The sequence below is a fragment of the Mytilus galloprovincialis genome, chromosome 10 (genome assembly GCF_965363235.1).
Source record: "Mytilus galloprovincialis chromosome 10, xbMytGall1.hap1.1, whole genome shotgun sequence".
Lineage (NCBI taxonomy): Eukaryota > Metazoa > Mollusca > Bivalvia > Mytilida > Mytilidae > Mytilus > Mytilus galloprovincialis.
In genome coordinates this window covers 59,528,625-59,553,165 of record NC_134847.1, presented here as the reverse complement: position 1 = coordinate 59,553,165, position 24,541 = coordinate 59,528,625, and the positions used below count along the sequence as shown (strand labels likewise).

The window sequence follows — 24,541 nt, the reverse complement described above, 5'->3', positions numbered from 1 at the left end:
TCCATAAAATTGAATTGAAAAAATCGAGCGCAAAATCTTTGTTGATAAACACTACAATAATTTATGGACCTATGAACGGTACGGATAGGAAAATATGGACTGTCAATCATATAAATGGCCTATAAAACATGTTAAAAATAATCAAAATGTTCATATAAACCCACTAAGAAGGCTATATTATTCTTCAATTATCTAAAAATCAATTTTATTGTACAAAAACTTTCATATTTAAAAAATTCACAGGGGCCATAATGTGAAACTAAACTTCTAACTGTGTATTGCTACCTTAATAGTTTGAAACATATTGTCAAAACATTATTGTATGATTACCATGTAAACATTATTGTAATCATACCATTTTCTTAACATTTCATTTTTTTTTTAAGCCAGCTTAAATTACAGTATTTACTTTTTATAGATGAAAACTAAAATCTTTGGAAAGTTTTTAAAAGGGTAACCTTACATTTAATATTATACAATACAGTACATGTTTCTGTTATTTAATCACGAAAACAAATCTATAAAAGTAGTTACAATGGCAGAAGGTAGGAGTAATTTTAGTTGACTGTCTATGATAGAAATTATGCTAGTACAATATGGTGAACGACTTACTCGGTACAGGATCAATTCGCACTGTACAAATAAAGCAACAATTGAAACACTTGTGTGATATGCATTTAACCATTAAAACACTCTAGTGATACCATTACCAGTTAGCAAACAGGGAGTCGTAAGAGAATTGCTAGAACAAATATACTGAAATTGTGCTTAAATCAAATATCAACACACAATACTTTATTTTTAATGTATACATAGTGTGTGCTTTACACATTCAAATGTGTACAACATTTATTGCAAACACATTAAATAAAGCAAAAATTAAAACTGTAATCCATATTAACAACACAGCAACCATTTATACATGATATGTTTGTAAGTCTATTTCATTGACCATGGGTTATTAATCTTGTTATAGTAGTAATATCCAATGATACAAGTTTGCATGCAATTATGGTTTTTTTTTTTCATGCTCAAGTTGTAAAATTTCATCTATCATTCATTGCCTATTGTAAAATTAACTAATATCAAACTAACATAGAAACAAATGATTTATAGGAATACATTTCCCATGCAATATTTAAATATTGCTAAAAACTAAAATGATCAATACTTTTATTCATAAATCCTTAACATTTTGGACACCATGAACCAAATTTGCTTAGTTCCATATATACTACTATGTTGATGGCAATTTCTGTACATTCAAAAAAAGTTTTACCAGTGACAAATATTTGACCATCATCATGTTAACCTTTTTTTATAGATTTACATGAAATGACCTTTACCGTATGCTGAAATGAAACCCCACACAAAGTGTTAATAGTGGAACAAAACTTCAACCAAATCACACCATTGAAATAGAAGCCTTAATTACCTGATCGCTCCTCAGATGGTGTTGACATAGGATCTCTCAGTGCAGACTTTAAGTGATGTGGGATCATTCCTTTAAAGAAAGGATAAGGGTCATCCCATGGGATCACAGTGTGCACCACTCCTTCACCTTCTTTTGTCATAATGAATCCATTAGGATCTGTAGTTGACCAATCCATACACTCAAAGACAAACTGTTTGAAAGCTCTATCAATTTCTGAAAAGAAGAATAATCATTACATGTACTTATCATCATTCTATAAAATGTGATTTTGCTAGTTTTATGCTTTATAGATTGTGCATCAAACCCAAATTTCCTGATATGAATACACTGTATTTCTGCAATTTTAAAGAATAATTGCTACAGAATCCCTGAACAAAGTGATACATGTGATTTTCAATTTCTGTTAAAAAAACTAAATATGAGTTCTCTAAGTGAAAAAAGTTCGTTTTAAGAATTCCATTGGTACCAAGACTGTGTAGGTTATAGGCAAATACTGAATATACATGACTTTTCTATTGTAATGATTATAATAAGTCAGATACCCATTACCACTTCAATTTCTTGATGTGTTAGACATGAGCTTGTTACCTGACTGGGACAGTCCACCTGTGGCACAGAAGTGTACCAATTCCTGCAGTCTAGCAGCTCTTTCTTTAGCCACTTCAGATGTAGGACGTGGTAGGTCAAGCATAGCAGAGAACGGAAGACGTTCTAACATCTCTTTCTCGACTTGTTCTGGGTTAAAGCCATATATTGTTTTTAAATTCTGACAATTTTGTGATATTTTGTCATTAGCATTCATCAAAAGTGGTCCTGATGGTTTCTCTGGTGGTCGGTCTGGGAGATCAAAAACATCAGACAGAATCTGAAATAGAAAGGAAAAGGTGAACATTAAGATACTCTCTATAAATTTATATTTCTTGGGTTTAAAACAAATACCTTATGTTTTAAGGACATGATATACCTCACTATCTTAGACATATTTTCAATATGAAAAATTTATTAAAAAAGAAAAACGCTGAAGAAAACAATATCATTTTTTTTTGTTAAGCTAAATAGACCAATATCTATCTTTCTATTTATTTCAAAAGTTAGAATCTAAAATAGAAAGGAAAAAAAGTGAACATTCAGATACTCTCTATATATTTGAATTTTTATAGGTTGAAAAAACGATTACATAATACACAGTATAATAAGAAATCATCTCCCTCATTATTTAAGACAAGGTTTCAAAGAGTCTATTATGCAAAAATAAAAATCTGAAGTAAATGGTATTTTTATTTCTGCAAATAGTTCAATATCTTTTTCCATTTACTTAAACAGATAGTATGTTATTCCTTTTGAGTAAGTTTTTCAGAGTTAAGGGGAGACAACTCACATTATGTTCCTCCTCAGTAAGGGCAAGTTTGAATGCCATTCCACTGATATATTTGGCAAGTTCTGAGTTGAGTCCATCTTTACGTCTTGGTGGCACTTGTTCACTAGGAGGCTCTTTACTTTCTTCTGTCGCCACAATCTTAATTTCAGAAAAGAACATGTGTTATTACATAAGAATATAAATAAAAAAGTTTTAACATACATATTACAAATTATGTTTTTAAAAGATCTTGAAAACAACTTTGTCCACTTCTTCAATGTCTAAGTACATACTTTGAATTTTCAAAAAGACATCTAATTTAGCATGCCAGACATACTTCGTTTTTAATGAATAAAATATTTAGCATGCAAAATCAATTGAAGAGTTTAAGAGGATCGTACACCAATTTTTAATGGTAAAACTATACAACTGATGTACACCACACAGATCTTTTGTTTCATGTTTATAGTTGTGTATGCTAGGCTCATTTTTTCATTTTTATAAAACAATGATGCTCAGAAATTCATAAAATTGTACCATATTAAACTAAGGCCATCTGATAGTGCTAAGTTAAGAAATCTCAATGTTTCGATTGATTAAAAAGTTTCATTGACAGTGAATTAATCATGAAAATACTAAAATGAATTATGACTTTAAGGACATTTGTCCAAAAGGAAAACAACATTTGTTACCTGTTCTAGCATGCTATGCATGACTAAAGGTACACTGACAGATTCCTGTGGTACACAGTTCATCAGATCGTTGTAATATCTCATATCAGTTTGTGTGACAAAATCTTGGTCAGGAACAACTGATGTTGCAGGAGGTGGGGCACCTTTGTCTTTGTCAGCAGCTGGTGTTGGAGCACCAGAAACTGGTTTCCCATCATCTGAAGAAATAATATCATCACATGAATCTTTACTAGTTTACAATTAAGTCAGAAATATTTGCATTTATTTATTACTGCAGACTTTGAACATTTACTGGAATTAAACTGATAATCGTAACTGGAATTACGATGATCCTAATATGGCGACGGCAGAAATAGGTAAAAATCTTTTCAGTCATTTTTCTCAAATGTAGCCTGTTGTTGTCACAAGTTACTCAGCTGCAAGGTTTTTCTATACCATTACATCATATTTGAAACGGTGCATTAAAATTGTCTAATCGTCTAGAATGTCGTAGAAAAACTTCAGATAATTTTGAAATGGGCACACACAAACTATGTTAAAATACAGAAAACTTCAACAAGGAATAATACAAAATATGGGAATGAGAGCGACATTTAAAGTTATAAAAAATGTCATTATGATCTCTAAATGTTTAGAATAAAAACGAAATAGTGTTGGTATTTTATCTAAATACGCACTTGGAAACAAAAGTCACACCCTTTGAATGTGTAAACAGTTGTATAGCCAATAAATACTATAAAATGCTTAGCTACTTCATGACCATCACTAAAGTTGCGATATATCTCAGAAAATAACTATAAATTTTAACAACATCAATTTAATGATAATATTCATAGTAGAGAAAGGTTGGGATGCTTTGAAATTGTGTGTTATGAAGTTAAGCACATGTTAACATGAAGTTCATTTGCAAACATGGATGTGTGTTCCTGTATAGTCAGAAGATCAAGAAATCAAATTGGTGTGGCCTTAAATTTTCTTACAAGATATATTTATTCAAAGAATGACTGCAAATCATAGTGCATATTCCGTCATATCAGAAACACTCTAATTCAAGAAATTATAAATACTTGGTATATGAAAAGAATGCTGCATACATATGCACTGAAGTTGTTGTTGAGAAAAAAATATTGAAGGTAACAAGGAACTTTTTTGTACTTGCATAATTACCATATACTTAGTATTTTTCTATCTAATAAAAACAAAAATTAGCCTTCCTAATTGTCATGCATTTTCCTGAAGCACAATATGTTTGTTTGATAATCTATTAAAATCTTTGTAATTAAACCAGTTTCGACTGTGTTGATCTACATATAAATCTACTGAGGTAATTTATCAATACACATATAAATAATATATATTTGTGTTTTTTTTGTCCTTCAAATGCTTCACAAGACTATACACACCATGTAGTTAAGGCTAATAAAAACAATAAGCACAAGTAACAAACAATAAACAATAAACTGGTAACTATTCTAGATCCTTTACCATCCACACTGTTTAAAGAAATTCCTATAATACATAGGTATTTAATCAAAACATTTGAATTTAATTTTTAAAATCATATATATTCGTGTAAAATAGAACAAAAGTGAATCCACTGGAAAAAAACATTAACAGTTATTTTAACAGGGATACATTTGACTCCAAAATTAAGCTTTATGTATTTCTATTGGAAAATATGGAAAAGGGCAACATAAACAACAATACAAATATCAACTGTTTAATCCGATAATGCAGTTAAGATACTGATGGAATATTTTGTTAATTTTGTGCAGAAATTTAGTATAAACATTCAGTTAATAGTTAAAGTCTTATAGGATTGTAGGTATATGCTTTGTATTATCACCTAGCACTTTCACGACTTGACTGTGGATTTCTTCAGCAGTTTGTTCAAATTTATGACCAGTTGAACAGTTTGGTTTTATAAAACAAATTGCAATTTGATCAGAAGTTTGAACAAGTTGCAAAAGATGGAGAGCAACAGTCAAGTCAAAGTAATTACCTGCACCAGGTGAGGGAGGTGATGGCTGTCCAAATACTGGAACATGAATCAATTTCAGATTCTGTAAATAATTTTTGTACTGCCTCCTGGAATCAATCAAGTCATAAATCATACAGGCAATATCTTCAAACACAGCTGATCCAAATAAAGCCTAAAAATAGAATAAAAATATCTCAATACTGCAATTTTAAAAAAGGAATTCATGAAATAAAAGTGAGTACAATTAGCAAAGGCAACACCAATCATGAACAAAGTATATCATACAGCAACATTGTTACATGTCAGTGATGGAAAAGAGAAAATGAATTATATAGAGCAATCTAAAAGTAACTGTGATCCCTTGAAGTAGTAAAATTCTCATGAGTATAAAACCATATTGTTGTTCTCTGATGGTTATAATCACAGTATTTAAGATATTGATTTTTTTGAAACTTTTGAATGCTTCTATCAGTCTACTTCTGTTCTATTATCGTATATTTGTTGGCAAATGTGCCAAGTTTTTTTTAGATCTCTACTGTTAAACTTCACATAAACTAGCGGTAATCAGTATACATACCTTTTGTTCTGGATCTTCCAAGTTTTCTGGGATGATCAGAGACTTCACTTCATATTCCATTCTTGAAATATCATGAAGTTTGGAATCATCTGGAGGTTTCTGTAAAAGTAGTATAACATCTTTCCAGAAAGTTTTCAACTCCTTCTTAAATTTCTTCTTCTGTTTTCTTTCCTCTTCTTCAAGAGCTACAGTTGAAAAAAATAAAAGATATATAAATTTCAGTGCCTGATAAAATGATATGAAAATTGGCAGTGGTTGATAATTGAAGTATGTCAGATTGGGATAACAGGTCTTCATATATTTATTTGAGGTGTTTTTTCTGTACTTTTTATTCTTTTTTTTTGCCTTCATCTTTATTGTGTTTTCTAGCCCATTATTATCTATTGTATAAACCCAATCCAAACCCTAAGGTATGGTGTGTATTGCTTTTGATGTCATTGAAAAATAAAAATAACAATTAAGAGAAATAACTATAGCACTAAAAAAGAGTATACATAAATATAGTTGTATATTTAATTCATACATAACATAAGTTTCATGTTTCCTCTTTATTAGTATATAATAAAAATTCAACCGAAGACCAAATGATGTAGAAGATTACAACTATAGGTTACCATAGAGCCTACAACAATGAGCAAAAATTCAAAAAGAAAAAAACTAACAGCATCATTTAAGTACAAAATGATAAAAAAAAAATATATATATGCTATATGTCAACAAATGGCAATTACTTAATTAGTTTGTTCGTCCCTAAGGCCCTTAAAAATAAAAACTTAAATAATATTTCCAATCTACCTACCTACCAACTAAATTAAGGAAATTTTTAGTTTAGACCATTTCCCCATATTGTATATAAAAAATATAATAAGAAATAAAATCACTTCATCCTTATTTTTTTTTAAACCAAGACAGAAATAGATATACATATTTTGGCCCTTATTTTTTCTCAACAGAACAGTTTTTTTTAATTACTAAGGCATGTATCCCTAATTCCTTTTAAATGTTGTGATTAACTTGTTTTTTATAATGTGCATTGATAAAACATGTTCCCTGTGCATAACTTGTCACCATATTTAAAACAATTGTACATAATGTACTTAAATAAAACCTTGAACAATATTTTAACAAATGCACATCAAACGTCTCCAATATCTAGCTATGACTAAACCAAAATAGTTATAAAAATAAGATCAGTTTTTCATGTTTAAATTTTTCGTTAAAATGGGTTTTATTTCCTCTTCATATACAACATAATTCAATCAGATTACTAATATCAAGGAATTTTAGGTAAACAAGACTACAAAAGGTATGAATAAATGATAGAGTACATTTGAGTTGGAACAATTTCATGAAGATGAAATATTGATAGGAGAAAATAAGATGATATAAACATGCTAGACAGTGGATGAACCATAATGGAATAATGAAATCTTCATAACCATGCCTGAAAAAAACTGAACAAAATGTGTCGTCTCTACCTACCCAACAGTTGTCTGCTCCTCCCTCTTCCTGAAAAATGCATTCATGACTGCACAAAATGGTTGTGTACAAAAAATGAGATGAATATGAAACCTTTAATAATGTTTACAACCAATTAATCAACTACATTCTTGAAGTTGATAGCTATAATTAAGGAAACTCTGACAAAAAAAATGCATTAATGTATTTAGACACTGGTGATGTCCTCAAAATGTGTAGGCTGTGAAATGTGAAGAAACCTATATTTCCTTGCAATACTGGTCTACTCTGGTTGTCATTTAATGTTATCAAACAACATCCACCTGAAGACACCCTATCATACTAGTAACACTTCAGGGGGTTGGTTCAATTGACAAAACTGCAAAATGAAAATGAAAAATTTAAATAAAAAGAGGATTGTTCTAAAAAAGTCAATAAAAACTACTCAGCTGTTACTGATCTGAAAGAACCAAACCTCAAAATCAGATGGACAGTTAGCCTTGACAGTTAGGCTTGTCAGTTAAGTTGATTAAAACAAAATTTAAAAGATCTAAAGTTCACCATTGAACAACCTACCTAGTGTTTTTTCATCTTTTTCAATAGCTGGTTCGTCATCTTTCTTTTCAAATCTTTCATAGTCCTGTGAACCTATCCTGATGACAGAGTCTACATTGATACCAAGTTCTGCCATCTCTTTAAACAAGTGAGGGTTGTTGTATCCACATACCAGGATATAATGGTTGGCACCGTCATCAGGTTCATCATCTGCAAAAGAAACAGATTTATTATAAACAAAGTAGTGTATGTAAGTTTTCAATCTGTCTACATCTCCTTTATAACTTTAAGTGTACAAATTTTAGTCTGCATTTCAATTCTGCATTAATTTTGTTAAATGACATAATTATTGTTGCTCAGATTGAACCCTGATTTTAAAACCAAGTCTTTTATGAGCTTTATTATAGTAAAAGATGTGCAAAGTGACAAAATAATGTTCCTTTAAGATTTACAGCTTGTAAGTTGTGGAACCTGAAGCAGACCGTCCAGGACATACATGTGTCATAACTGTGCAATAATGTAGTCATTTCACATTTTATTACCTTATTAGTTACTTAGGAAATGAATATTTATACAGTTTTATCAAATTGCAATAGCTGTGTTTTTCCTAAGGTATGTTTTAATGCTATCAAAAGTTATTTATTCCTGCAGCTTTGTAGTACAATGTATTACCAATATATTTCCCTGTATCATCCTCTTCTCCTCTTTTTCTCAGTTTAGACCCTTCTTTAGCTGAAGGTGGTTCTGGGGTCTTTTTCCCTCCTTTTGCTCCTTTCCCTGCAGACTTTGGTTTATCTTTTCCTTTAGCTGACCCTTTCTTTTCTTTTCCTTTATCATTGGCAGCCTGCATGAGATTAGAATCAAATAATATGCCATTAAAACTATGGTCTATTATTAGCAGCCTGAATGTATCAGAATTATTCTTTTGCTATAAAAATGTCTATTGGTAATATCTTTGTTTATAAGAAATGTCTTATAAGTAGTTCCTAGTTAATAAGTGCATTTTGATTTAGGAACTATTGTAACAAGACAATGCAAATCCTTAAATTGAAGATAAAACAAACATTAAAACTTTTATTCCAAGACATTTTCTTTCATTTTAAGAAAACTCTAGAAATAAGTTTTGATTTTCGAAGAGCTTTAGTTAAATCATGATAGATGTTATGCTACCTTCAATACAAAAATGACAGAAGATCTGCATTTTAAAATTTGTGATTTCCTGAGGTAAAATATACTCTACAAACAAAAAACACACACAAATTACTTCTACCAGTACCAGATAATTAAACTGACTTTTCATGTACATTATGACACCTTTTTTTATTAAAGCTTGAAACCTAGTGCAATGCAGCTTGATAAATGCACCAACAAAAGTTGCATAACAACACCACTGAAATATGTATCAGTAGCTTTAGTGCAACCTGAACCTATAATCTATATTTTTTGTGTTTTGTTGATCAAAGTGAATGTTGATGTATGTGTTTCAGAGTAGCTGTCTGAACAGATATATAACCTTCACATCCCCAAATTCATTTCAAACATCTTACATCTAGGTTTAACTCTTGCTTTCTCAGTATATCTGCCTTTGTTTATAATAATAATAAAGTCGGTCAGTATTCAACCATATTTGGTACAATGAACTTGCTCCATGTTCAATATTAATTTATTATAAATTTTAATACGTTTAAAAATAGTGGAATAGCTGGAGTTAAAGTTGAAACAAAAATCCCTTTCACTCTGTTTTGTTGTGTCCATGTTTGATTTACCTGAATGAACATTTGTACCTTACCACTTTATCCTTGTAAGAGGGTGGTAAAGGGGGGCACTAAACACGGAAACACATGAAATAAAAATTGCTAACACGTCACAGGGAAAATAAAAATCGGGAAAAATGAAGCACAAGAAATAAAATCGTAAATATGAAGGAAAAAAGTACCAGAAGTTATTACTCAGTCGTTCTTGGAGATCATGTAGCCTCTATTAATGGCCTGATATGGAGACCTTGCGGCCAACTTTAAGCTTCCATTACTTGCTTCTTATTTGAAAAAAAATTAATTATTCTTAATAATTTGGTGTTCTTCATTGATACAATACATACTGCAAAAGTAGAATGGTAACAACATACATCAATTACTATTAGATTACACAAATTTCAGAAGGTATTATAACACACTGACTTTTAATCAAATGCGGAACATGCACGAGATACAGACACGAAACACTGAAAATAAATAAGGGGAAACACAAAGCATGTAAATCGAGCCAGACACAAGAAAACGAGAAATAAATCGTCAAAACACGAAAATACGGGAAATATAAAGCCAAAAAACGTTGCACGAAAATAGCCCTTTACCACCCTCTTGTAATAATGGTAATTTAAAAGATAACATTTTAGGAGCCTCAGGCCTTTGTTAGTCTTGTATGATTTTTAATTTTAGTTTCTTGTGTATATTTCTGAGTTTAGTACTGTATGACGTCCATTATCACTGAACTAGAATACATTTTTGTTTAGGGGTCCGGTTGGTGTCTCTTTGACACATTCCCCATTTCCATTCTCAATTTTATTAATGTCCATTACTATTGGTAATTCCTGTTACTGTCAATATCAATAGTATCAGGTCCTCAAATACCTTGTAACCAAAAAGTGATAGGTTGTTCTACATAGTTACTATAAAAAAAACATGTCTACATAGTTCTATGTCACACACAAAAAAAAAATCAATAGATTTTCTACTGAGAATAGATTCACATAAAAGTTCAATTTCAAATATCAACTGACTACAAAAAATTGTAAAAGTATTACTTAGGTCCATGCACTTAAAACACAATCATTAACAGTAAGAAGTTAAAAAACCACAACCTCAAGAAATAAGAGAAACTAATTTTCTTTGGTACCTAAAAAATAATGTAATCTAAAATATAACTCAAGGGTCAATCCTACCATGACACAGATTCTAACAATCTCACCTTTTTCTTTGATTTAGGTCCATCTTCATCTATAAAATCCACCTGGAGGTGGAGCCATAAATGAAAGATGACAATGTTTCACATAGAATAAGCAAAGTTAATGTTTCACTTGAAACAGATATTTCAACATGTATTTTAATTTAAAAAAATCTTTTATGATAATCTTGACAAAGTTGACCAGTTGCAAGAAAATTGCAAAACACTTGAATGAGAATGATGAAAATAAATATCTCTAAGTGTGAGAAAAAAATATTCCAGCAAACACTATGCCCACAACTTGCCTTCAGTTAGATTAATATATACAATGTAGCTTGGCATAATGTATGGATATTTGCCTATCATCTTAGATCATACATATCTTTCATGTTTTGTAGTGTTTGAGGTATTACCTACATCATGTTAATATCATTTACTAGCTTCTGTTTTTAACCATATATGTAACTGATTTTTTTTATCAGAATTTTATGTAGTATTTAGACAAATATGGCTAAATTTTCATATAAATTTGTCCAGATACTGCATTGTTTTGCATTAAAAATGTATTAAAAACTTTCGTTCTCCTCTCACCTTCCTTTCTTGTTCACGCCTCTTAAGATCATTGCTTTTTATCCACAATAACTTAAACTTGAGAAGTTTGGCCAGTAGTGGTAATGGGATTTCTTCATTGTTATCAAGTATAGTCTTTATAGATTCTGTTACTTCATAATGCTGAGGTACTTCTTTTGGTTTCTTTCCTTTTGGATTGCCAAGTTCTCTAACCTAGGTAGGATAAAAATATACAACTTTTAAATCAAATGTAACCAAACTATTTGCCATAACTATTCTTTGTAATTAACAAAATAAGATGAAAGAAATTGATGTTGATTGGATTTACATGAGGCAAGACTGAAGTGTTTAAAATGTCTATCAGTTACTTTTTAACTTAGAAATCATTGCTATGTTTTTATTATTGCACAAAATGAGACAGAGTTATAATAGCAATAATTTAAACTCACATTTTGAAATTTTTTTATATGAATTACGAAGGGTTTCTCTCAATATCGCAAAATTTAAAATCACATTGACAAAAATCACAATAATAAATGCACGCAATAATTTCTGAATTTACAGTATGTACAATATCCTTACCTCATTTTCCAATGTTTCTCTGGAGAGAACACTGAACAATTTCCTGGAACCAGCTGCTACTGTTTCTCCTAAAATTTTAATCCAGGAATAATCCTCTACTTTGTTTCCTACTACAAATGTTACATTTGGCTTCCAGTTATCCTAAAATGTAGTAGATGAGAAAATGGTTATCAAGGCATACTATAGAACTCAAAGTATAAATGCTTTAAGTAGCTCCAAAAAATCCAGGAAAGCAACTGATAAAATATTTCACTGAAGATTTGTTAGTTATTTTATCCAGTTAATGTGATGCACATTATGTAAAAATAAGAAGATATGGACTTTGGTATTGGTATGATTGCAAATGAGACAACTACATTAACACAAGTTCAGATGTAGTTGATGTATCTGAATGATGAAAGCAATTATAGGATGTAACACAGCCTTCGACAATGAGAAAAAAACAATACCGTATTGGCTATTAAAGCCCTGACTTAAAAAATATGAAACAATAGACAACTTTTGAGTTCCATGCATTTCCGTCAAAAGCTGTGGTTTTAGTGAACATCATTCGTGGGTTTAGGGGCATCATCACTTCTTTTTAATAGACCCCTTCACAATACAACTTATCGCTATTTGTCCGCCATTACTGGACATCAAACAGTTTTCCTGTAAAATTTTGACGTCATAATAGAAAATATCTGATGCCACAATGGAAAAGTGATTGTTGTATGATGTCAAAAGTTCAAGCGGTACAGATTCTCAGGTAAAGCGGGAATGGTGATAAGGTGTATTAGTTTGGTCATATTGAATAGGGGGCATATTTTCATAATGGAGGTAAAAATGTCTGAAAAATACAGGAACATCATTAAAACAGAGCAGATACTTGGAAACATGCATTGGATTTCCCGTACTATCATACTACATTTTGCATTTCTTCTTCTTCTTCCTGGTACGGTGCCAGAATGTGGAATTTGGAATATCCTGTCTTATATTTCTACCGCTTTTAAAAACAAGATCATCTGCCCCCTATTCAATATGTAAACCCGCTGTGTAAACTAACCGTGAAGTGGCCTAATAGAATGAACCAGCAACAAATACTGACCTACAAACTCCTAACTTGGGACAGGCATATGAAGAATGTGGCGTGGTTAAACAATTTTGTGAGTATTCAGCCCTCCCCTAAGCTGGGACAGTGGTGCAAGTTAAGTGTCACTAACAGTTCAACATAATCTTTTAAATGTGTCATTTTTCATGTTTCATTGTTGGATAAGATTATGGATGAGCAATGTATGCAAAGATGACAGTGACTCTATGTTTCTCTATGTATAAGCCCTTATATTTATATATGTCAATTTAACGTTATAAACACTGATAAAGAAGCGACCTTTCGGTTTTAAATATAGATTAACCTCTTCAAAAACAGCTGCAAGTAATCCTGCTTCCCATTTAGCTGGACCTCCTTGACCTCCTCCACTTTTAACTCTCTTCCCAGCCTTAGACATTCTGTTTTATTTTGAAAATCAGAAAATAAAGATGCTTTCCGCCATATCTGTTTGGAGGTTGCTAAGAATCTGCTTATGCGCAACTCATACTTCCGGTTACTTTTCTTTCCGTTCATTCGTTATTCTCTCGATTTATCAATATTTTGGAAGTTATCTGAAAAAATGTCAGGTCGGATTTTTCAAAGGATTACAAATGTATTAAAGAAACACCAATTAAAGAATTCTTTTTTTGGGAAGACAATCTCTTTACGGAATATTGGAACAAGTAAAGAAACTGAAGCAGTTATGCTAAAGGACTTTGGTGATCCTAGAAAAGTTTTATCATTAGAAAAAATCTTAGTACATCATCCCTCTGATGATGAAGTCTTGGTTAAAATGTTGATGGCACCAATAAATCCGTCTGATATTAACATGATTGAAGGGACATACCATATCAGACCAAAACTCCCTGCTATTGTTGGTAATGAAGGTGTAGGAGAAGTTGTTGAGATAGGAAAAAAGGTGAAAAACATGAAACCTGGTGACTGGGTGATTCCTGCTGAAGCTGCATGGGGCACATGGAGACAGCATGCGGTGACAAAGGAAAATATGTTGCTCAAAATTGACAATGATATACCTTTGTTGAGTGCAGCAACAATAATGGTTAATCCGTGCACTGCTTACCGTATGCTCAAAGATTATGTAATGCTAGAAGCTGGTGATTTAGTTATTCAGAATGGAGCAAATAGTGCTGTTGGTCAGTGTGTTATACAGCTAGCTAAAGAATGGGGTATTAAAACAATAAATATAATTCGAGACAGGCCAGATTTGGAAAGTCTAAAGAGCCATTTGAATCAACTTGGAGCAACTCACGTTGTAACAGAGGAGTTTGTTCGTACACCAGAAATGAAAGAACTTATCAACTCCTATAACCAAAAGCCAAAGCTTGCTTTAAATTGTGTTGGTGGAAAAAGTGCTACTGAACTTGTACGATTTCTAAAAGAAAAAGGTACTATAGTTACTTATGGTGGAATGTCTAAGAAACCACTGACAATTCCAACTGGTGCATTGATTTTTAAAGATGTGAAAATAGTGGGATATTGGAATACACAATGGAATTTTGAACACAGAGATAGTAATGAGAAGAAAGATATGTATAAAAACCTATGCAATTTAATGAGAGATTGTAAACTTATACCTTCTCCTAGCGAATTGATACCCTTTACAAACTATCAAGTGGCAGTTGATAAATCATTAGAAGGTTTTCAAAACCAGAAAAAAGTTCTTGTAATGCAGGAGTGATTATCATCGCTTATAAATATTCAATATAAACAAGGAAAACACAATGGTATCTTTAATTTGGATTGCTTAGCTTTTGATTTTAATATATTGTAACTATTTCATGCATTTAAAACTTTGCAACATTTTTGTACGACTTTTAAAATGTACTGTGTAATAGTTCTTGTAGCTATCCATCCATCTATTCTCTTTGGTATTTTAAGCATATATTCATGCACTGTCTGCAGTAATGAACAATGTATTCTTTTAAGTCTTATTCAGGTTTACATGATAAAACAACTTTATCACTCTAAAGAAACATGTCAACCACACTTGAAGAATAAAAAAGCTAATGATAACATGTATAAACAAATCTGTGTTATAATCTGAAAATTTAGAATTATTGCAATGTTTTTGTTGAAGCAAAAATGTGACAGTTTTAGGTTTACAATAATAAAAACTTGCATTCATAATTTCAGAAGCGATCCATTTTCTTTGGAAAAATGGAAAAAAAATATGAATTACTACAATACCAGAACTAACCGAATACACTTTCATTGACCAAAATAATCTTCGAGATACCATGTATACCAATTAATCTGGATGGATGATTTCATAAAAAAGAATTATGTTTATAGGCAAATTTTTTTGAATATTTTGTCAACTGGAACAAAAATGTAAACTCAATCTGTATTTTATAATCAATGTAAGTAGTGATAATCATTCTCAGATCTGAAAACATTTCTTTTATTCTCACAGCAGCTGTAATTCCATTAAAATTCAGTGAATTGATATAAATGTAAACACCACCTGTCTTTACACTTAAGAGGGAAAAGATAACAAATGGAAATTCAAACTCAGAAGTCAAAAAGACTGACAAAGCCATTGCTAAAAAGGAAAAAGAGTAACAGTACACAAAACACAACATAGAAAACTTAAGACTGAGCAACACAAACACCACTAAAAACTGGGGGTGATCTGAGGTGCTCCTGAATGGTAAGCAGATCTGCTCCACATGTTGCAACTGTGTGTTGCCAATGCAACAACATGTACAAACTCAATGATATGTCTAATTCAGTAGGTCTCATTCAGGGAAAAGGGATTGTAAGTCATCATCAAACACTAATGTTCCAAAAAGAAGCTCAAGATCTGCAGGAATTGTTCATGCTTATAAATAATGGTAGATAATAAGGTATATGTCAATTTGAATGCAATGAAACAAATAAAAGCATGGAGCCATTTGTCTTGAACAACAAACATTTCCAGAGATCAGAATTTATTAACTACAGCTATGTTACCAAAACAAAAAAATGCACAAAAACAGCAAGATATAAAAAAGACAACTACAATTTATTTTAACCCTGCTAAATTCTGTATGTGCATGACCTAAGTCGGAAGCCTGTAATCCAGTGGTTGTCTTTTGATGCTGTATATTATATTTGTTTTATATTCATTATTTTATACATAAATCATGCTGGTAGTTTTTATTTAGATTGTTTTGTCATTTCTGATAAAATTGAGAATGGAAATGGGGAATGTGTCAAAGAGACAACAACCCGACCAAATAAAAAACAACAGCAGAGGGTCACCAACAGGTCTTCAATGTAGCGAGAAATTCCCGCACCCAGAGGCGTCCTTCAGCTGGCCTCTAAACAAATATATACTAGTCCAGTGATAATGAACGCCATACTAATTTGAGCCTTTTATAGCCGACTATTTGGTATGGAATTAGAAGGCCTTACAGTGACCTATAGTTGTTGATTTCTGTGTCATTTGGTCTCTTTGTGGAGAGTTGTCTCATTGGCAATCATACTGGATCTTCTTATTTTTATATTACTGAAAAGGTTTCCGAGAGGTACATGTACATGAACATATGGTGTGACTAAATTGTCATCTCAAGTCCAGGAGGTACAGTAAGACTAACACATGTTGTTAAATCAATATTTGATCATTTTTCTGATATATTTTCATTGACACATCTCATTTCAATGGAGTCAAATTAGAGGCATTGTATAGGGTAGATCCATTCTAACCTATGATATGAGTGTTATTATATGGAAGCAATAATTTTTCAGTGACCAAAGAAACAGTGCCTTTTATAGCTATGCAGTTTGGGTTTAGCTCATTGTTGGAGGTTGTACCATGACCTATAAAATTTCTATGTCTTATAGTCTCTTGTAAAGAGTTCACATTTGAAACCATTAGGTGGTAGTAAAAAATAAACTTACTCGTAAAACTATAGCTAGACCTCAAGAGATGACCCTAGTGTTAGCTGTAGTTTTTAGGGTGAATATCAACTGAATAAGGTTTTTGAAGATTTGATGGATAAATCTGTTGTAGAGTTGTCACTGAACAAAAATGGAATATGATTTTGTTTGGTTCAATCATTAATATTAGTGAAATGATGAAATTTATAATTCGTTTTTTCATCAAATTGGTTCAATTTTGTCAAAATGGGCAAAGAAACATTGCTGATGAATTATTTACTTGCAAGTGAATAATTCGACCTCATTGAATCCACATTTATGTGACCTTAACTTAACCTAATAGCTTATGATAGATTACTCCTGATTAATAGTGGTCACCCACTTAAAGGAAAAAAATGTCAACATTGAAAGTGAAACAAAGGTGAACAAAATCTTTGACCGATTCGATCTACAAAAAAAATCATTCTTACCGTATACAGGTAAAACCAGGTGCTCCGCAGGGCGCAGCTTTATACGACCGCAGAGGTCGAACCCTGAACAGTTGGGGCAAGTATGGACAAAACATTCAAGCGTGATACAGCTCTGAATTTGGATTGTGATCAAATTTTTGACATTACATGGTTTTTTTTTACACAAAACAAATGTCAAGATTTTACAAATCAATTAAAGATTTCTTCTTCAAACTTTTTAAATCTAAAATTAAATAGTTGACACAGCATAGGTTTCTGACACAGAATGAATGTGGTCTAATGAACTTAAAAGTTTTTTTTTGCCTTTGAGCAATTCACTATGCTGTTGAATATTAATCCTCTCAAAAAAATGTTTGAAGAAATTTTCTTTTTATTTATGAAATCTGAAATGAGAAAAATTTAACCCCCCCCGCCTTTTCTTTCACATCCCTGTTTCCCTTTTTCCAAAACTGATATCAATTCAAATTTCTAATGGAGTTTGCAACAATAACTACTCTTTTAAATACATCATAAAATATTAAAATGTAAAATAAAGTGCTTGTTATCACTGAATGGTAAAGATTGGTTGGTAGTAAAAGTGAATATACATTGTTTATTGTATAAAACAATAAAAAAAACTTCATCAGCAACATTTTATATTGGCAAATTTCCAAAGAAGTTATTTACATAAAGTTATTGGCAAATAAAAATAGAAAATGACATCATAGTCATGTCTGGCAAATGTCCAACATACATTATCTAAAAACATTTTAGATAAGATAAGGAAAAAAAGCTTCATCAGCAACATTTTATAGTGGCAAATTTCCAATGAAGTTATTTACATAAAGTTATTGGCAAATAAAAATAGAAAATGACATCATAGTCATGTCTGGCAAATTTCCAACATATATTATCAACTACTATTCTATACAAAGAAAGATAACTCCAATTGAAAATTAATTGCTATTGCACAATATTGTGCAATTAGATATTTCTTGCTATTGTGCAATACTGTGCAATTGAAAATTTCTTGCTATTGCACAATACTTGATATGGAATCCTGATTTGGACCAACTTGAAAACTGGGCCCATAATCAAAAATCAAAGTACATATTTAGATAAAGCATATCAAATAAGCCCAAGAATTTAATTTTTGTTAAAATTAAACTTAGTTTAATTTTGGACCCTTTGGACCTTAATGTAGACCAATTTGAAACCTGGACCAAAAATTAAGAATCTACATACACAGTTAGATTTGGCATATCAAAGAACCCATTTATTCAATTTTTGATGAAATCAAACAAAGTTTAATTTTGGACCCCCATTTGGACCAACTTGAAAACTAGGCCAATAATTAAAAATCTAAGTACATTTTTAAATTCAGCATATCAAAGAACCCCAAGGATTCAATTTTTGTTAAAATCAAACTAAGTTTAATTCTGGACCCTTTGGACCTTAATGTAGATTAATTTGAAAACGGGACCAAAAATTAAGAATCTACATACATAGTTAGATTCGGCATATCAATGAACCCCAATTATTCAATTTTTGATGAAATCACACAAAGTTCAATTTTGGGCCCTTTGGGCCCCTTATTCCTAAACTGTTAGGACCAAAACTCCCAAAATCAAACCCAACCTTCCTTTTATGGTCATAAACCTTGTGTTTAAATTTCATAGATTTCTATTTACTTATACTAAAGTTATGGTGCAAAAACCAAAAATAATGCTTATTTGGGCCCCTTTTTGGCCCCTTATTCATAAACTGTTGTGACCTCAACTCCAAAAATCAATCCCAACCTTCCTTTTGTGGTCATAAACCATGTGTTAAAATTTCATTGATTTCTATTTATTATACTAAAGTAATTGTGCGAAAACCAAGAATAATGCTTATTTGGACCCTTTTTTGGCCCCTAATTCCTAAACTGTTGGAATCAAAACTCCCAAAATCAATCCCAACCTTCCTTTTGTGGTCATAAACCTTGTGTCAAAATTTCATAGATTTCTATTCACTTAAACTAAAGTTATAGTGCGAAAACCAAGAAAATGCTTATTTGGGCCCTTTTTGGCCCCTAATTCCTAAAATGTTGGGACCAAAACTCCCAAAATCAATCCCAACCTTCCTTTTGTGGTCATAAACCTTGTGTTAAAGTTTCATTGATTTCTATTCACTTTTACTAAAGTTAGAGTGCGAAAACTAAAAGTATTCGGACGACGACGCCAACGTGATAGCAATATACAACCAAAAAATAAAAATTTTTGCGGTCGTATAAAAACAATGAACTATTTAAACTATGTCCTATAACATGAAATCAAACAAATCTAGAAAAATCCAATTGCACCAGGTCGCTATGTATTTATATCTATGTTTATGTTCATATCAGGTTATATTACAATCAGCAGTCTCCAGAGGTCATCTCGAAAGTTAATTAAATGGCATAAAGACTTAAACACACACGAAATTCTGATATACATTATCGAATACATGCAGTGTTAACTGTTTATTCCAGAGTTATTGTACCCTTACATTTCTACAGATATTACAAATCTGGAAGATGAATGTCTATAATCCTTTTGTATACAACATGTACAATTAAAAAACAAGCACACATTTATGTAGTTTATTTTATTAAAAATACTCCAGATCAATCAACTGTTCTTTTTCAAACATGACCCAAATATATATGTATAACAAACTAGTGTCATGACATGTATCTTGATCACATTTATTTTCTACAAGTAATAGAACAAGATAGAGAAAATTTTGAACTATACAGAGCACTTAAGATTTCTACTATATGGAAGAAACAAGTCAGATTGAAATTTTCATATTCAATTATCTAGCTTAACCATCTTTTCTAATAATAAATTATGATGTACCTATATCACATAGCTATAAAGTACAGTTTAAATTAGACATCAGTATCAGACCTCATAGATTTTCCGTGGACACAAGTACTGTAGATTCATTGGTATTTATTGGATATCAATTTTTGTGGGTTTCGTGGGTGGAGATGAACCCCAAATTCAAATGTTCAATGAATTACAAAATTTTTCTTGTATTCAGAGATTGGAAGAACCAAGAAATCTAAACCAACGAAGATGCAAGTTTTCCTCAATCCTCAAAAATAAATGAATCCACGGTTATATCCAACTACTTAAAAAACCTATTCTATACTCTGTTGTAGTTTAATTGCACAGATAATGTTTTGAGAACACATTTTCATTATCATCTATTAATTAACAAATAATGTACAAATATCACATTTAAATACCACATACCAAAATTTTCCTACCAAAATAAAATTTTGGGAGTCTAAGCAATGCAATCTAACATCTGTGTCCCACTAAATGATGATTTCTTACAAAAGCTTATTACATGTACACTAAAGTTTATAACACACACCAGAGTTGTTAAATTGTGTTACTGAATACTGGTAGTTTGATTTACCGGTAGACACACTTAATTGTATAAAGCTAAAAAGAGCATTATAAAAGTTTGGCACAAGAACGTATACATAAAAGTAGCATTATCTGTTGAAAAATGTCATAAAATAAAAGACAAAAATAAATATACAGACATACCAAAGCAAAAGATCAAAAACAAAAACAATTCAGCTTATTTTTTTGCAACTTGTCAAGTCAGTAATATTTCATGAATGTAACCAAACAACACCATAAAATATGTTAAATTAACTGAGATTCATACTATTTTTTATAAAACAAGCAAATAGAAAATATGTTTATGATACTATGATATGTACAAAAATAATTTTTTTTCTAACTACCATTAGATGAAACCTGAATAATAATAGATTATATCAACACACAATAAAAAGCTGAGAATCAGAAAAACTTTGGATTTAAAGAAGAAGTCAATCTCCTTTATTGTAATAATGATATGACATGGGACATTGTCATCTAATTAACAAACAAAAAAATAAAGTCATGTGACTGCTGCTTTAGACCCACACACAGTTGAAATAATATTGATTGATGTTGAAAATATGAAAAGCCATTAGTTTGCGCAAATAAATTGTACTTGAATCTTTGATATAATTTTTGTTTATTGTTTATTGTGTTAAGCCAAATACTTCCCATAACTTAGTATAAAGTAGTGGTTATTTAGATGATAGTTCAGCTGTGTTTTAAATCAGTGTTTTAACTTGTATCCTATGAACAATGTATTGAATAAATTTCTTTTCCTTCAAAAGAACAAAACATCTGACAAATAAAAAAATAATTATAAACATATCAAAGGCTCATCACATGTGAAAAATACATATAAAAAATAGTGACGTATATAATGATATGCTTGAACAATCACAAAAATACAAGGACGGATTCTTGGAACTTACATACAAACAAACAGAGATACTTTTTAATACACCTTATCGCTATTTGTCCGCCATTACTGGAAATCACACAGGTTCCCGTAAAATTTTGACGTCACAAAACAAAACATCTGACGCCACAATGGAAAGTGATTGTTGAATGCGTCAAAAGTTCAAGCGGCTGGGTCAGCCGGGATTAGCGATAAGGTGTATAACACACAAGTCTGCACAAACAATATTTCATTTCATGATTTATTTATTTTCATGTTAAGTCCATGGTTTTTCTTCTTCTTTAAATAAATAAAATTACATTAAAAAAAAAGGTTCTTAAAAACAAGGTCGAAAATAAATAGATATTTCTCTAGCACAATCAAGAATTTTTTAAGCCAACTGATTCTACTATGTTCATAAGAAAAAAAATTAATTCAAAGAAATCTGAAAATAATTGTTCCAGTTTCTTTACCGTTCCCAAATTACAAAAACATTTCTTGTATGAACAGTTTAACGCATTGTAATTCAAAGTCCAACATGGTTAAGCATTATATTAAAAACTGTATAAGCATGATGGCATCTTGATTGGTGTCATGACAAATAGTTTCTCGTTGGGAAATTTCATGTTGGATATGTCTCACCTTAATTAGTTGTTTGTAATAAAATTGCCATTTATCGTAATAATTTAAGTTATGATATCATGCCTAATAATTTCCTTAACAGTAACAAAAGTACAGTGAAACCAAATCAAACTGAAACCTGAGTAATCTGAACTTTCTTCTGATTGAAATCACTTAAAACAAAATAACTAGAGGCTCTAAAGAGCCTGTGTCGCTCACCTTGGTCTATGTGAATATTAAACAAAAGACACAGCAGATGGATTCATGACAAAATTGTGTTTTGGTGATGATGATGTGTTTGAAGATCTTACTTTACTAAACATTCTTGCTGCTTACAATTATCTCTATCTATAATGAACTTGGCCCAGTAGTTTCAGTGGAAAATGTTAGTGAAAATTTACAAATTTTATGAAAATTGTTAAAAATTGACTATAAAGAGCAATAAATCCTTAGGGGGTTAATTGACCATTTTTGTCATGCTGACCTATTTTAAGGTCTTACTTTGCTGTACATTATTGCTGTTTACAGTTTATCTCTATCTATAATAATATTTAGGATAAAAAAACGGCAAAATTTCCTTAAAATTACCAATTCAGGGGCAGCAACCTAACAACCAGTTATCCGATTCATCTGAAAATTCCAGGGCAGATAAATTTTGACCTGATAAACAATTTCACCTTCTGTCAGATTTGCTCTAAATGCTTTGGTTTTTGAGTTATAAGCCAAAAACTGCATTTTACCCCTATGTTCTATTTTTAGCCATGGCGGCCATCTTGGTTGGTTGGCTGGGTCACCAGACACATTTTTTAAACTAGATACCCCAATGATGATTGTGGCCAAGTTTGGTTAAATTTTGCCCAGTAGTTTCAGGAGAAGAGTTTTGTAAAAGTTGATGATGACGGACGACTACGACAGACGACGATGGACGCCAAGTGATGAGAAAAGCTCACTTGGCCCTTTGGGCCACGTAAGCTAAAAATAAATTCTTCTGGATATTCAATCTACTTGTAACATAAAATTCTAAACACTCAAAAGTGAGATTCCATTTAAACATGTTTTACTCTGTATCATATATCTCATAACATTTGAAAAATACTGGAGAGTGGCACAAGTTATAGCACTGTCTTTGAAAAATCTTTTTAATAAATTATTCAAACAAATAACATAACTTTATATATATCAAGAACTTTTGTTTAAATCTTCAATTGTCATTTCTCATAAACAACTTAGAAATCAACTCTATGTATGACTCAATAACTCTTTAAGGATGTACTTAGGTGAGGTTAGGTGAAAATTAATAAATCAAGAATTTAAAATTGATACTATAAGCAGTTAGAGCATTCTTCAAGGATAAAAATAAGCTAAAAATATTGATAGGTCATGGCCCTCCTTTTCGAGATATTTGAGATTTAAAATATGGCGGGAAAAGGCTGACTCAGACTTTTACCGTATGTTTGCCTTGTTATTATTTGGGTCCCAAATCAAAAGAAAGAAAATTAAGAATTCTCTAAAATTTTTGTAAATGACCTTTCATGAGCTATTTAGTCTTATATGAAAAAAAAATGGGTGTTATGGGGCAAAATATTTTACTTTTTTTGTATGGAAAAAAACCAAGAAGTCTGAAAATTGGACACAAATTCCAAAACCTCACCTAAGTACATCCTTAAGGCACCACTTAGCATATTGTTATTTCCAAATATCTTTTATAACTTGAAATGACAGAAAATCATCAAAACAATTATAAAACTGTTTTATATATAAGGTGGTTCTTACCTCTAACAAAACATGCCATTTTGGAATTATTTTTCCAGAGTCATAATTTTTAAAACAGGAAAATCAATTTAAGAAGGATTCTAAATATATCTGAATCCAAATAGTGATATTATGCTATCGAATTCATTGGTCATCTTTATTTATAAAATCCCTAAAAAATTGGTATTCCACATATTAATATGAACCCACAGTATTTTAAATACATACCTTAAACATTTCATGTATATATATATTTGATATGTAATCCAAGCTACAAGCTTTGGTCCATCAGGGCTAT

General features: G+C 31.0%; 2 protein-coding genes across 11 annotated transcripts in view; one reads left to right on the top strand and one right to left on the bottom strand.

Annotated features, from left to right (window-relative positions):
* LOC143047992 (sperm-associated antigen 17-like) overlaps nt 1-13,710 on the bottom strand; it is a 43,037-nt gene extending 29,327 nt beyond the window's left edge. For 3 of the 10 annotated variants that reach the window (XM_076221386.1, XM_076221391.1, XM_076221394.1), the window contains exons 1-14: nt 13,542-13,709; nt 12,151-12,291; nt 11,590-11,781; nt 11,023-11,064; nt 8,728-8,899; nt 8,077-8,265; nt 7,525-7,551; nt 6,043-6,227; nt 5,487-5,637; nt 3,485-3,681; nt 2,814-2,951; nt 2,024-2,300; nt 1,436-1,648; nt 613-633 (exon numbers count right to left, since the gene is read on the bottom strand). In XM_076221386.1, the coding sequence (XP_076077501.1) occupies nt 613-633; nt 1,436-1,648; nt 2,024-2,300; nt 2,814-2,951; nt 3,485-3,681; nt 5,487-5,637; nt 6,043-6,227; nt 7,525-7,551; nt 8,077-8,265; nt 8,728-8,899; nt 11,023-11,064; nt 11,590-11,781; nt 12,151-12,291; nt 13,542-13,634 (2,038 nt within the window). In that variant the 5' untranslated portion in view covers nt 13,635-13,709. Of the gene's footprint in view, nt 1-612; nt 634-1,435; nt 1,649-2,023; nt 2,301-2,813; nt 2,952-3,484; nt 3,682-5,486; nt 5,638-6,042; nt 6,228-7,524; nt 7,552-8,076; nt 8,266-8,727; nt 8,900-9,602; nt 9,639-11,022; nt 11,065-11,589; nt 11,782-12,150; nt 12,292-13,541 lie in introns of all 10 variants that reach the window. The other 7 variants (XM_076221388.1, XM_076221396.1, XM_076221395.1 and 4 more) reach the window with 6 other exon arrangements.
* A 54-nt stretch (nt 13,711-13,764) lies between these two features.
* LOC143047993 (enoyl-[acyl-carrier-protein] reductase, mitochondrial-like) lies at nt 13,765-15,253 on the top strand. The gene has a single exon (XM_076221397.1). The coding sequence runs from the start codon at nt 13,797-13,799 to the stop codon at nt 14,913-14,915; it is 1,119 nt and encodes a 372-aa protein (XP_076077512.1). The 5' UTR covers nt 13,765-13,796; the 3' UTR covers nt 14,916-15,253.
* Nucleotides 15,254-24,541: the final 9,288 nt, after the last annotated feature.

Bases quoted from the DNA above. Each gene is read 5' to 3' on its own strand.
- LOC143047993 (XM_076221397.1), top strand. From the start codon at position 13,797: ATGTCAGGTCGGATTTTTCAAAGGATTACAAATGTATTAAAGAAACAC.